Genomic DNA, 13,065 nt, shown 5'->3' with positions numbered 1-13,065 from the left:
CCAATGCCTTTCAATGGAGAGCGAAATCCCTTATATTCACAGAAATGCATGCCATATGTGGCTACAGTATAGCTCGGACTGTACTTCGAAGACCTCCTTAATCCCACCAACACGTCTTTTCCATTGCGGAAGCAGAGCCTGAGGACTCTGGGTAGGGTTCTCCCATCTCTGGTGCTGAGGTTGCCGAGGTTGTTAAAAAGCTCCTCGGTGGCAAGGCTCCGGGGGTGGATGAGATTCGCCCTGAGTACCTTAAGGCTCTGGATGTTGTAAGGCTGTGTTGGTTAACACGGCTCTGTAGCATTGCGTGGACATCGGGGTCAGTTCCCCTGGATTGGGAGGCTGGGGTGGTGGTCCCCCTATTTAAAAAGGGGGACCGGAGGGTGTGTTCCAATTACAGAGGGATCACACTCTTAAGCCTCCCTGGTAAGGTCTATTCAGGGGTTCTGGAAAGGATGGTCCGTCGGATAGTCAAATCTCGGATTCAGGAAGAGCAGTGTGGTTTTCGTCCTGGCCGTGGAACACTGGACCAGCTCTACTCCCTCAGCAGGATCCTGGAGGGGCATGGGAGTTTGCCAAACCAGTTTGCATGTGCTTTGTGGATCTGGAGAAGGCATTCGACCGTGTCCCACAGGGATCCTGTGGGGGGTACTCCGGGAGTATGGAGTACCGTGCCCTTTAATAAGGGCTGTCAGGTCTCTGTATGACCGGTGTCAAAGTCTGGTCCGCATTGCCAGCAGTAAGTCGGACTCGTTTCAGGTGAGAGTTGGACTCCGCCAAGGTTGCCTTTTGTCACCGATTCTGTTCATAACTTTTTATGGACAGAATTTCTAGGCGCAGCCAAGGTGTTGAGGGGATCTGTTTCGTGGCCTTAGGATTGTGTCTCTGCTATTCGCGGATGACGTGGTCCTATTGGCTTCATCAGGGCATGATCTACAGCTCTCACTGGAGCGATTCGCAGCCAAGTGCGAAGCGGCCGAGATGAAAATCAGTGCCTCCAAATCCGAGACTATAGTCTTGAACCGGAAAAGGGTAGAGTGCCTTCTCTGGGTTGGGGAGGATGTGCTGCCCCTGGTGGAGGAATTCAAGTATCTTGGGGTCTTGTTCACGCATGAGGGGAAGATGGAGCGGGAGATCGACAGGCGTATTGGTGCGGCGTCTCCTGTGAAGTGGGTGCTGTACCGATCCGTTGTGGTAAAGAGAGAGCTAAGCCAAAAGGCGAAGCTCTCGATTTACTGGTCGATCTACGTTCCTACCTTCATCTATGGTCACGAACTTTGGGTCGTGACCGAAAGAACGAGATCCCGGATACAAGCGGCCGAAATGAGATTTCTCCGTAGTGTGTCTGGGCTTTCCCTTAGAGATAGGGTGAGGAGCTCAGTCGTCCGGGGAGGACTCAGAGTAAAACCGCTGCTCCTCCACGTCGAGAGGAGCCAGTTGAGGTGGCTCGGGCATCTGGTTAGGATGCCTCCTGGACGCCTCCCTGGTGAGGTGTTCCGGGCACGTACCACCGGGAGGAAGCCCAGGGGAAGACCCAGGACACACTGAAGGGACTATGTCTCCCGGCTGGCCTGGGAACGCCTTTGGATTCCCCCGGAGGAGCTGGCCCAAGTGGCCGGGGAGAGGGACGTCTGGCCCTCCCTACTGAAGCTGCTATCCCTGCGACCCAACCCCGGATAAGCAGAAGAAAACGGACGGACAGACAGACGGATGGACGGACACATGCCGGCTATAAAACATAGAAAAAGCATCTGAAAAATCCCTTTTGGAGATGATAGAGTTGCGTTGAGGATTGGGTTTGGTGCATTCTGGGATCCTTGCATTCAACACCGGTGTTCTTTTACCTATTCTGTTGTTGCAGTGGAAAAGGCGGAAGGATACAGAGCTAAAATATTTTTTTGGACAAACCTATGGATTTCACTTCATAGAGCTATTTTCCTCCAATATGAGACGTTTAAATAGTTCCTGAAAAGCAATTTAATTATTGAAGATGAAAGAACCATTGTTAATAATTGTAGGAACTGTTCGCTTTAGAGCAAAATGTATTTGTTCTTGTACATTTGCTCACCGAAGAAAAATTATCAAGCAAAGTCAAGTGATATTATTTTTCAAGTCCAAATGGAGAAGAAATAGGGTCACATATCCCTCTTGATAATTTTATAGCTAGAATACTTGAGTTTAAAACAGAATTGTTTGTCCAAATAAAATTTGCAACACCAGTGTTTTTACTCTGTTTTGATTTTACCTGCCGTCATATTAGTCTTGACCAACAACTTCAATATGTCTTTAACCTGAGATGTTTGGTGCAAATACTGGTATTAACACCAGGTACAGTCCGTATTTTGAGTTACTCGCAGCTTTTCTTTTTGTCTTTCGTTTTTCACCTTTCTTTTTTTAACCTCATCGTTTGCTCTGTAGGACTTCTTTTCTCCAACGTTGATAATTTACCCTGCAAGAGTAATCTTATTTCTTAATATTCACATATTTAAGACTTCTGTGCCTTTCAACCTGCTGACATCATTCTTTTCCATTTCTTTTAATCACACTTATACTTGTCAACCCCTCCCAATACCATTCTTCATCCCCTTTCCCATGACAGAAGAAAGACTGGGAATCGAATGACCAACTTTCCTTGCTTCACTTGTTTCAGAGCTCTGGTAGTGAAAGAAAGCTTTGTCCCCCCAAACCCCTCACTGCCTCCGGAGAAATGTCCTGTGTTGTCGGAACAGGAAAAGACTATGGTCTGACTGGAATTTTTGAGGGCCTAGGGGATAATCTGAATTAGTCAGAACTTAACTCTTCCCCTGACATCTCCTCCCACAGAGTATATATCACAGTGGTAAGAAAAGTATTCACACTAACTAAAAAGGAAAGTGGCTATAATCTGTGTTTTTTATACATCAAATTAGTTTGATGTTAAAGTGCCTCAAGGTGACAAGTCAAGTTTTCATCTTTTAATAGTGTTTTTTCAGCTTTATGCTAAACTACCCTGATTGAACTTTTGGATATGGTACTTGTTGTACTTGGAATATGGTGATTCAAAGAGTGACCCATCAGGGTGCCAAGTGGCTCAATGGTAGAGCAGGTGTTCCATATATGGAGGCTACAGTCCTCAACACAGCTGTCCTCTCCTCAACGCCCAGCTCTTAGCCATTTCCTGCATGTTTTCAGCTTTTCTCTCTGTCGTTTGTACAATCCAGCTACTACTGAATAAAGGATATGAATACCGAGAAACATTGGGGAAAAAAAGTAAAGTGATTTACCTGTCACAGATGAAATTTGGAATTCAAGACAAAAAATGCGTTTTACAATCAAATTTTTGTTAAATCTCAATTTTGGGCTTAAGTTATGTTTGACCCGTACTAATTAAGGCTTGCACTTCACTAAATTGACTACACAAAATCTGTTTAGTTTGGGTTAAATCATTTATGCATTTAATGTTGCCCCAGTTCACACAAATACAGAAAATGTGTTATGAATACACATAAAATAACATGGCATGAAGAGTTCAAGCCCCCAAAAGAGGACCATCCCAAATTTTAACCTTGCAAACATAGTTTGGATTTAGTGATATTAATTTTTAAAGAACATGTTTCGCATACAGTTTTTAATTGTAAAAGTCCAGATCAGTACATATTTAATGGCCATGCATTTTGTATTAAGTAATAGACTTTTTAATATTTTTATAGGTCGATCTATGTTGAGTGAAACTTACTCTTACCTCTTTGCATACATGTGTCTAATGCTGCAATTGTTTGTGGGAGTTATTTTCCCTTCTTTCTTTGTCATGTGAATGACCAGTTATGTTTTTATCTATTGTTACATTTTTATTAAGTAAATAAATAAAATAAAATAAAAACCATTGAAATTAGTTTGTTGTCTCTTGCCTCCCTCCAGTAGCTATAAAATGCACTTTGTTGCTTGGGGTTGACCTGCATTGGCATAGAATTTGGCAAGACTTTAGGAATGCACTGATCCTATTTTTACTGCTGAAGTTTCTACAGGCATTTAGATTGTGTGATGTTTTCAAACAAAAGTAGATTTTTTTCTGCTTGGTACACTTTTTATGCTGCATTCAGGAAGCAGACAGGACTCCGTCTTCTGTTTGGCAACTTTATTTGCCCTACGCTGCACATATTCTTTTAATTAATTGTTCTCTCTGTTATCTCATGGATGTACAGATAACCACTGTAACGTTACAGAGCTTCTTCTTCTTCTACCCCCGCTCAAGCTACTTCCATTCAGTAGCACACAGCTCAGATTCTGTAAAACTTCTGCACCTGACCAAAAATTAACTAGACATGTTTTAAACAATAAAATTATATACGCGAATAAAATGCAATGAGTAAATTAATTTAATGTGTCATCATTAACTTTAAAAAATGGTAATAAACTAAATGAAATATTACAATGTGCGACATTTACCTTCCTGCTATGACAATACTTAATGATTAAGTACAACTTGCCACGACTGGACTAATGTTTTTGAGTAAAAGCTCCTTGAGTGAATTAGCTTGTTTTAGGTGGAAGAAATACCAGCCAACCAGCTACAAGTTGGGCTCCTGATCTGGCAGTAAGGCTGAACTCAGGGACATAGGACACTTGGCAAAGGGTGTACCTGTGTTAATTCTGTTTGGTTTTTAGTGGATCCGACCACCTCTAAAGAACATATAGTACGCCTTGACAAAGCTTGCAGATGTTCTTAGTTGCCCTAAATAAGCACTGCATCCAGCTAAGAGCCTTAAAAGCAGGAGTCAACATTTGGGGTAAAGACCATTATCAAGGAGTGTCCCAGATGAGCATACGAAACAACAAGAAGTCAAAACTTTGGCGTTCAACATCTTGGCGAGCATTACCGTAGAATAAGCATGAATATGCAATGTGCGTTTGTTGATCTAAATCTTATTCCAAATTATTAATATTATTAGTATTGTTTGGTAAGTTTAATAGAATAACTATTAGAGATGTAGTTATGTTTATAGTTTTGTGATCTTTCACTTCCTTACAGCACTAGTTTTCTCGATGAGAACAGTTCTTTGATTAGAGTGGCAGCGTTAGTATGAATTTCTTTCTGTAAAATACTATGATGGGTAATAAATAATTTAACAAATTAACCGGTAAAATCAAACCAGCATTGCTTGAACATACTAATATCTAGGGTGACTTACCACTCATCTGATCTAGCAGAATAAAGGGTTTTCTGCCTCTAAGCTTTGATGATTCCTCTTTTGTGTACAGCTAAAAGTCTTTGAGGCTAAAATGCCATTATCCTAATACTTAGCTCACTCCATTCTCTATCAGATTCAAGTTGGGACTCTGACATGTTTCATCAGACTGGAAGTCAGAACTATTTTTCTGACTCCTTCTTAAAGTTTAATTTTAAAATAACACAATGTAAAAAAAAAAAAAAAAACAACAAAAAAAAAAAAACAACTGGATCACTCCAAAAAGCATGACTGATTACAACAAAAAGCCAATCAAATAATTAAAAAAAGAAGAAAAAGGTGCAATCACCAAACAGCCAAACATCACAAAAAATTTAATGACCTGGTATGCCCTAAGGGACAGTCACATTTTTACATTGAAAAGCACATGCTAGATAAATGTTAAAAGTGAGAAAGTAGCTGCTGGTGATTGTTTTCCTTTCCAAACATAGCTGACATCATGAGACACATATAAATAAAAGATGTGCCAATATTTATATTTAGTTATTCGGTGAATGACTCAACTGCCTCCGCAGTTACTTTATGCAGGGCTGAATCAGATACATCCCTGAGTTGTGAGAGAGAAACACCTGTTTAACTACAACAGTGAGAACTCTTTATCTCCATTTTATCCAGAAATTATACAAACTCCTATATATACACACACGTATATGTGTGAATGGCAGAGAGTGAGTACAGTTTTCTCTCAGGGGAAAGCATGAAGCTTCTTATTCTGGTCGCTCTGTTTGGCCTGAGCCTTGCTCAGCACAACCCCCAGCTCAAAAGTGGAAGGACAACCATTGTCCACCTGTTTGAGTGGCGCTGGGCCGACATCGCTGCAGAGTGTGAGCGCTTTTTGGGTCCCAATGGCTTTGGTGGTGTTCAGATGAGTAGGGAAGAATCGATGTTGGTCAGTTGTCAGCTTGATCATATAGCAGAACAGGGATTGTTCACCAGAAACTTAACCTGGCAACTGATTCTGGAGGAAAATTGTGTGTCTTGTTAAAGATCTCTTTTAAAGATCTCTTTTAAAGATTTATTTTTCCATGATGCCAAAGTCACTTAAGATTAAGCATTTGCCATTATATAAGTCGCAATGTGAGTATTCTTTTTTACAGTACAGACTTAGAGATAAGATTTGTGTCATAAAGTTTTTGAATGCCATATATATGATTGGCACCTCTGTAGAACTACAGAAGCTTGAAGTGTTACGCTTTGTTGTAGTCGCTACTGTTTCAATGATGCTGCTCTATGAGAGAAATCCTTCAAACACAAACAAGTGAAATAGGTGGGCGAACCAGAATCAGTTTGGAGTCTCGATTCAATCCACTGGTTTTCTTTTTTTTTTTTAGCATTTATTATGTTATGACTTGGACAAGCTCTTGGACAGTTTTCTTGCTTACGTGCTTTGCAGTGAAACATCCACAAAACGTCTGGGCACGTAAGCACTGCATACATTTGATCAAATGATCGAACCATCAGAAGCAAGTGATGGTTGTGTCTGTTGTCTTTTTTATCTAGCTCAGTCATTGTCGGCAATGTAAAACCTCCTCTCTCATACTTATTGCAGCTGTTTATTTTCCGTTATTGATTTTAGTATGCTTTTCTGGTTGTCTGTCTTTTTTACATGAGGTAAGCTTTGGACTCTGACATCAAATTCCTTATTTGTATCCGCAAACTTTGCAAACAAAGTTAATTCTGATTTATGTAGTGTCAGTAGAGCAGGGTGTACTGTTACACCAGACCTTTGTCACTTAGAAACTTATTTCTTCCCTTTAGGTAATCCTCCAAATTTGCCTCACCTTATTTGCTTTCACAGTTCGCTGGATAAATTTGTTGAATTCTGCTGTGACAGTCTGTCAGTGCACTCTTTCACCCCAGACTAAGTGTGAGATACTGACATATAATGTGATTTATGTCTGTTCTAATCATTCTCCAGTCGTTTTTCAATGTTAGATAATAAAGACAATGGTTAGACTGAACTGGTGTTGCTCAAGAGCACTCCTTTTAATACACCTTTCAAAGTAAAGGAGTGCTATTTTCTGAAAGTTTGTGTTTTGTTGTGATAATAATGTTTGTCTACTGTGTTGCTCAGATTTCTCCTCCAAATGAACACATCATCATCAACAATCCCCGGAGACCCTGGTGGCAGAGATACCAGCCAATTAGCTACAAATTGTGCTCCAGATCTGGCAGTGAGGCTGAACTTAAAAACATGATTACCAGATGCAACAATGTTGGGGTAAACCACATTTCTTTATGGCCTGTGTGTATAGTGACATGTTTGGTTACCGGGGCTTTAATCAAAGAGTAGTGTCCTATGGGCTTTTTGGAGATTTATCAAACTTAAGTCTATTCACAGGTCAACATCTATGTGGATGCTGTCATCAATCACATGTGTGGATCTGGTGGTGGAGAGGGAACCCATTCTTCCTGTGGCAGCTGGTTCAGTGCTGGCAAAAAGGACTTCCCTAGTGTGCCTTATTCGTCTTTGGACTTCAATGACAATAAATGCAAGACTGGTAGTGGTGAAATTGAAAACTATGGTGATCCCAATCAGGTAATTAATGTATAAAATAACCTAAAACTATGATTATCCAGTAAGCATGATTATTGCTGTCTGTTTTAATGCAACTGGTTGCTTGTAGGTGCGTGACTGTCGTCTAGTTGGTCTGCTAGATCTCGCCCTTCATAAAGATTATGTTAGGGGCAAAGTGGCTGGGTTCATGAACAAGCTGATTGACATAGGTGTGGCTGGATTCAGAGTGGACGCTTGCAAGCACATGTGGCCTGGTGACCTGGATAATATTTACCGTCGTCTCAACAACCTTAACACCAAATGGTTCCCCAGTGGTGCCAGACCTTTTATCTTCCAGGAAGTAAGCTTTAATACAGATGAACATTTGAAACTCTCTACTATTAGCTAGCTAGCTTTATCATTGGTCCTTTGGATTAATGTATGGTTATCACATTCTAGGTAATTGATCTAGGAGGTGAGTCCATTACTTCTAAGGAATATTTCCATCTGGGAAGAGTGACTGAGTTTAAATATGGTGCCAAACTGGGAACTGTCTTCAGGAAATGGAATGGCGAGAAGCTTTGCTACACCAAGTATGTTGGCAAATTGTGCTGTGCATAAAAAGTAACTGGAGACTGCCAAAACACAGTGTTTTCGTTTGTTTGTCACACTGGCTTATTATACATATATTTTCAGTACATTTTTTTTTACCCTTGTTCATAAATGATTGCATTTCACCAATGGAATCCTCAGCATAGTTACAATGTGTTCATGTGTCCAGAAACTGGGGAGAAGGTTGGGGTTTTATGCCTAATGGAAAAGCTGTTGTCTTTATTGACAACCACGACAACCAGAGAGGTCATGGTGCTGGCGGTGCATCCATCGTTACCTTCTGGGACTCCAAACTTCACAAGATGGCTGTGGCCTACATGCTGGCTCATCCTTATGGACAGGCCAGGATCATGTCCAGCTACCGCTGGAACCGTAACATTGTGAATGGAAAGGTATTCCCATCTTTTCTTCTAGAGTAATTCATTAACTAATTAAGTCTGTAGAAATATCTTATATTTGAATCAATGTTTGTGCTATGCCTGTGTTAGGATCAGAACGACTGGATGGGCCCTCCCAGTAATAGTGATGGATCCACCAAACCTGTTACCATCAACGCTGACCAGACCTGTGGAAATGGATGGGTGTGTGAGCACAGATGGCGCCAAATCAAGTGGGATCACAGAGCAAGCTACATTACATAATGTGAATAAATCGAAATGTTTTACCTTCTATATCTGTTTTCAAGGAACATGGTCAAATTCCGTAATGTGGTCAATGGACAGCCTCATGTCAACTGGTGGGACAATCAGAGCAACCAAGTTGCCTTTGGATGTGGTAACCGTGGTTTCATCGTTTTTAACAATGACAACTGGTGAGTGTTTGATGGTGTAAACTTTAAAAAGCTCTAAAATATTTATAAGGTGTGACGTACCTGGCATTACCAATTCATGATTTAAATTAATTAAATATATATTGAGAAAAAGTGTTTTTGTTATATGTTACATTTGAATTGTATTTATTTATAAAACTGTTTTTATACTTTCTGTAGTTCCTTGAAATTTAAAATACCTCCTAAAAATTGGTAATAAGCCATTTAAAGAATTAACTGAAAAAAATATTTAAGAAATGTTATTTTTTTATGCAGGAACCCTAGCAGAATAAAATAAAAGTTGAAAGTATGGTGACCATTCCTATCAGTTTTTCTTATGCTCTTTTGATATTGTCAACAAAATTAACAGTTGTATTTTTATAATCCATTTAGCTAACACTTAGATTATGCTATGAATGGACACATCCAGAATAATAATCCTTGAGCAATTAACCCTCCTATATATTGTTCATTATTTGGTTTTCTATATCATTATTTTCTTGATAAACAGTGATTCAATTTGAACACACCTTTAATCAATGTTTATCAATTTAAAAAAAAAAAATGCAGGGCCCTAGATGTCACCCTGAACACTGGTTTGCCTGCTGGAACCTACTGTGATGTCATTTCGGGCCAGAAGGAAGGAAGTAGGTGCACCGGAAAGCAGATCAAGGTCGGAAGCGATGGTCGCGCCCACTTCTACATTAGCAATACAGAGCAAGATCCTTTTATTGCTATTCATGCCAATTCCAAGCTGTAAACTGTTAATCATTAATAAAGATACGTCAAAATTTGAATATGGATTTGGAACTTTGAGTTTTTTTGTCATTGTTGTTCAACTTTTACAGCTGTTACAAATCATACATGTTATTAGACACAGACAATGACTCGAAGACACATGAGACAGCATAACCAGCTCTTGAATGAGTCTAATAGTGGTCATAATTTAGGTTTACAAGAAAATGAGCAATTATACTTTTTCTCCTGCCCATCATAGTGGGCATACAAATGTCTACATGTCCCAATGCTAAAACCAATAAGATTATGAGACCACTTGCACTCATTGGTTCATGATGCCCATACTACATACATCAGACCTTTACCATTTAGATTCCCTGCAGTTGTAGAAATAAATTTGTAAATTAACCACGCATAAAATTGTAAGGATATCCTTGGATCGGTGGGGTGGACAGCTTTGTTAAGCCAGACTTTCCTTTTGGTTCTCCGGTCAGGGCTTACTGTGTGTTGTGAGACAAAAACTTCACACCAGACTGCAACCATTGGACTTAATGCGTTAGCTCCTCTTTCTGTGAATCCAGACTGGGCTCACAGCACTGCTGTAGAGAGAAAGTGAAAGAACAGGGCATTGTCTTTCCTGTCACAAGTTCATGGGGAGACAATCCCATGTGATCAGTGGGTGATGATCTAATTGAGAACATCACCAAGGGCAGCGCAGCCAGCCATGTCATTCCAGTATCAGCACAAACTTTAGCCAGCTGCTCTTTGATTGTGCGATTTGTCCTCTCGACAAGCCCTTGAGAGGCTGGATGATACGCTGACCCAAACTTCTGTTTGATCCCAAAGTACTCCTCCACTTGTTTTAAGGAGTCTGGCGTGAAATGTGTTCCTTTATCTGAATGAATGCAGAGTGGAACACCATAGCGTGGGATCAGGCTAATTAATGACCTCTCGTGCAGATTCCGTTTTGGTGGGCTTGGCTTCAACCCACCTGGTGAAAGTGTCAACACAAACAAGCAAATATCTACATCCTTTCACCCTGTTGTCTTTTCCCATGTCCACAAAGTCAATAACAACCTCCTGCCAAGGTTTACTGGGAACAGGAAATGCTCCCATTCCAACTTTCAATGTTCGCTTTGGGTTGTAATCGCAGAAAATGGAGCAGGTATTCACAAAATATTTACAAACATCCTTAAGGAAAGGGTCCCACCACTTTTGACTAATTAGCCCAATAATTTTTTCACTGGACTGGTGGCCCCTATGGTGTGCTTCTTCACAAAGAAGCAACAGAAGTGCAGAGGAGGCCACAAGTCTCCCATTATGTGACCTCCAAACACCCGTTTCTTTATCCTGTTTTGCTCCCTTTTCGACCCATGCCTGTTTCTCCTGAGGTGCTGCAGCTTTTTGCAAGTCAATGACTTCTACCAGCCCCGTGTCCAGTGCAACAACGGGGGACTGAACCATCTGTGCTGTAGCCTTTACAGTTGTCTTATAATCAGCCTCTGCTTTCGAGCAGCGTTGTTCCCCTGGACTATTTTTGAGGTCCCAGATTGATGACCCGCGCATTTAACGACGGCCACACATTCAGGTTTTGTCAAGGCTTCTTTCAAGTGCAGCATGTGATCGATGTGTTTGACAGGTTTAACGGCTGTGGTTAAAAAATCCGTTCTTAATCAGTGCTTAAAGGTCGACATACACCTTCTAACTGCGTAGGCCGAATCAGTGTAGATGTTTAGTTTTTTTACCTTCATGCAGTTCACAAGCGCAGATCACAGCGATTATTTCTGCTAGCTGGGCCGACGCCGGAGGTGGGATGACCTTAGCTTCCACGGTGTGCCCTAGCAAAAGGGTCAAGGTTGAAAGCGTTGCAGATAACAGCATAGGTGGCCACAATACCCCCTGACGGGGTAGTGTGGCTGTGACCATCCGTAAAAACGTCAATGACACTTGAAATAGGTTCTGTCAAAACGGAAGGGAAGACGTTCATTTCATCCCTTACCAGTGCTTCGCAGACGTGGGGTAGATGGTCCGATGTGGGGGCCGCCATGTTAGCTTCGGTCCCTATGTAGAAAACATTAGGCTGGAGCGAGATGTCCTGGAGTTTGCCCATACGCTGCCTTCCTAGCGTGAATCTGCTGCTTGAAATATATCTGACTACAGAGTGGTTAGTGTGAACCCTGATATCTTGGCCACGAGTGACATGAGCTGTTCCCTTTAATGCTTTAGCGATTGCATACAGAGCCCTGGTGCACGTCGGATGTCCTTTTTGCACTGGTTCCAACTTAGTACTATAGTAACATAACACTCTCCTGCCCATAGCACCAGGTTGCCACAAAACCGATGAAACAAAACCATCGGTTTTGTTTCATCTAGCTCAAACATCTTTGTTAGATCAGGGGATGCTAATTCAGACGCCTCATTCAGGTGTTGTTTTAGAAGAATAAATGCCTGCTCTGCCTCATTTGTCCAAATCAATGGTGCTTTCAGATGATCATGCCCTGCCTCTGTGAGAAGTTTGCGCATGGGAGCTACAAGTGTAGTGTAGTCAGGAACATAATTCTGGTGGTGGACAAGGATGCTCTGTTTGTGACTGTCTGTGATTCCCACACCCTCTGCTGTGCTAATTCTCCCAAGAAAGATGACCCTGGAACATCAACACTGCAGCTTTTCTCTGGAGACCTTGAAACATTTAGAGTTTAACCAGATCAAAAAATCTGCACTTAGCTGACTGACCTCTTGTTCCGTTGGGCCTGCCAAAAGGATGTCATCCACGTATTGCAGAATGCTGCACCTATCCAACAAAGAATAATAAAAACCCTGCATCAGCCTCTGCAACACATGCTGGCAGTGATCAGAGGGCCCGGTGGCACCGGTGTTTGGCAGCCTCGCCTCTGTCAGTCTGCCCCAGGGCAGCTGTAGCTACTAACATAGCTCACCACCGTCAGGATGTAAATGTGTGTGTGAATGGGTGAATGACTAAGACTGTAGTGTGAAGCGCTTTGGAGGTCATCAAGACTTGTTAAATGCGCTATACAAGTACAAGCCATTTACCATTTACCATGATTAAAAAGTGAGGGGCTGTCCGTCAAACCCTGTGGTAACACCTGGTGTAGGTGTACTGCTGACCCTCAAATTTAAAAGCAAACAGCTTCTGGCAGTCTGGATGAATCGGAACACAGAAAAAAGCA

At 41.5% G+C, this 13,065-nt stretch overlaps 1 protein-coding gene across 1 annotated transcript; it reads left to right on the top strand.

The window, feature by feature from the left end:
- Positions 1–5,888: 5,888 nt before the first annotated feature.
- On the top strand, positions 5,889–9,917 carry LOC105922994 (pancreatic alpha-amylase). Its single transcript, XM_036138455.1, has 9 exons — positions 5,889–6,087; positions 7,297–7,443; positions 7,564–7,761; positions 7,850–8,080; positions 8,179–8,312; positions 8,501–8,723; positions 8,820–8,941; positions 9,017–9,142; positions 9,710–9,917. The coding sequence occupies exons 1-9, from the start codon at positions 5,920–5,922 to the stop codon at positions 9,897–9,899; spliced, it is 1,539 nt and encodes a 512-aa protein (XP_035994348.1). The 5' UTR covers positions 5,889–5,919; the 3' UTR covers positions 9,900–9,917.
- Positions 9,918–13,065: the final 3,148 nt, after the last annotated feature.

This window comes from Fundulus heteroclitus, chromosome 6 (assembly GCF_011125445.2).
Source record: "Fundulus heteroclitus isolate FHET01 chromosome 6, MU-UCD_Fhet_4.1, whole genome shotgun sequence".
NCBI lineage: Eukaryota > Metazoa > Chordata > Actinopteri > Cyprinodontiformes > Fundulidae > Fundulus > Fundulus heteroclitus.
This window is presented reverse-complemented; position numbering and strand designations above follow the sequence as displayed.

Bases quoted from the DNA above. Each gene is read 5' to 3' on its own strand.
- LOC105922994 (XM_036138455.1), top strand. From the start codon at position 5,920: ATGAAGCTTCTTATTCTGGTCGCTCTGTTTGGCCTGAGCCTTGCTCAG. The intron at 7,444-7,563 runs GTAAACCACATT...GTCTATTCACAG, and splicing joins CCAGATGCAACAATGTTGGG to GTCAACATCTATGTGGATGC. The intron at 8,724-8,819 runs GTATTCCCATCT...TGCCTGTGTTAG, and splicing joins GTAACATTGTGAATGGAAAG to GATCAGAACGACTGGATGGG.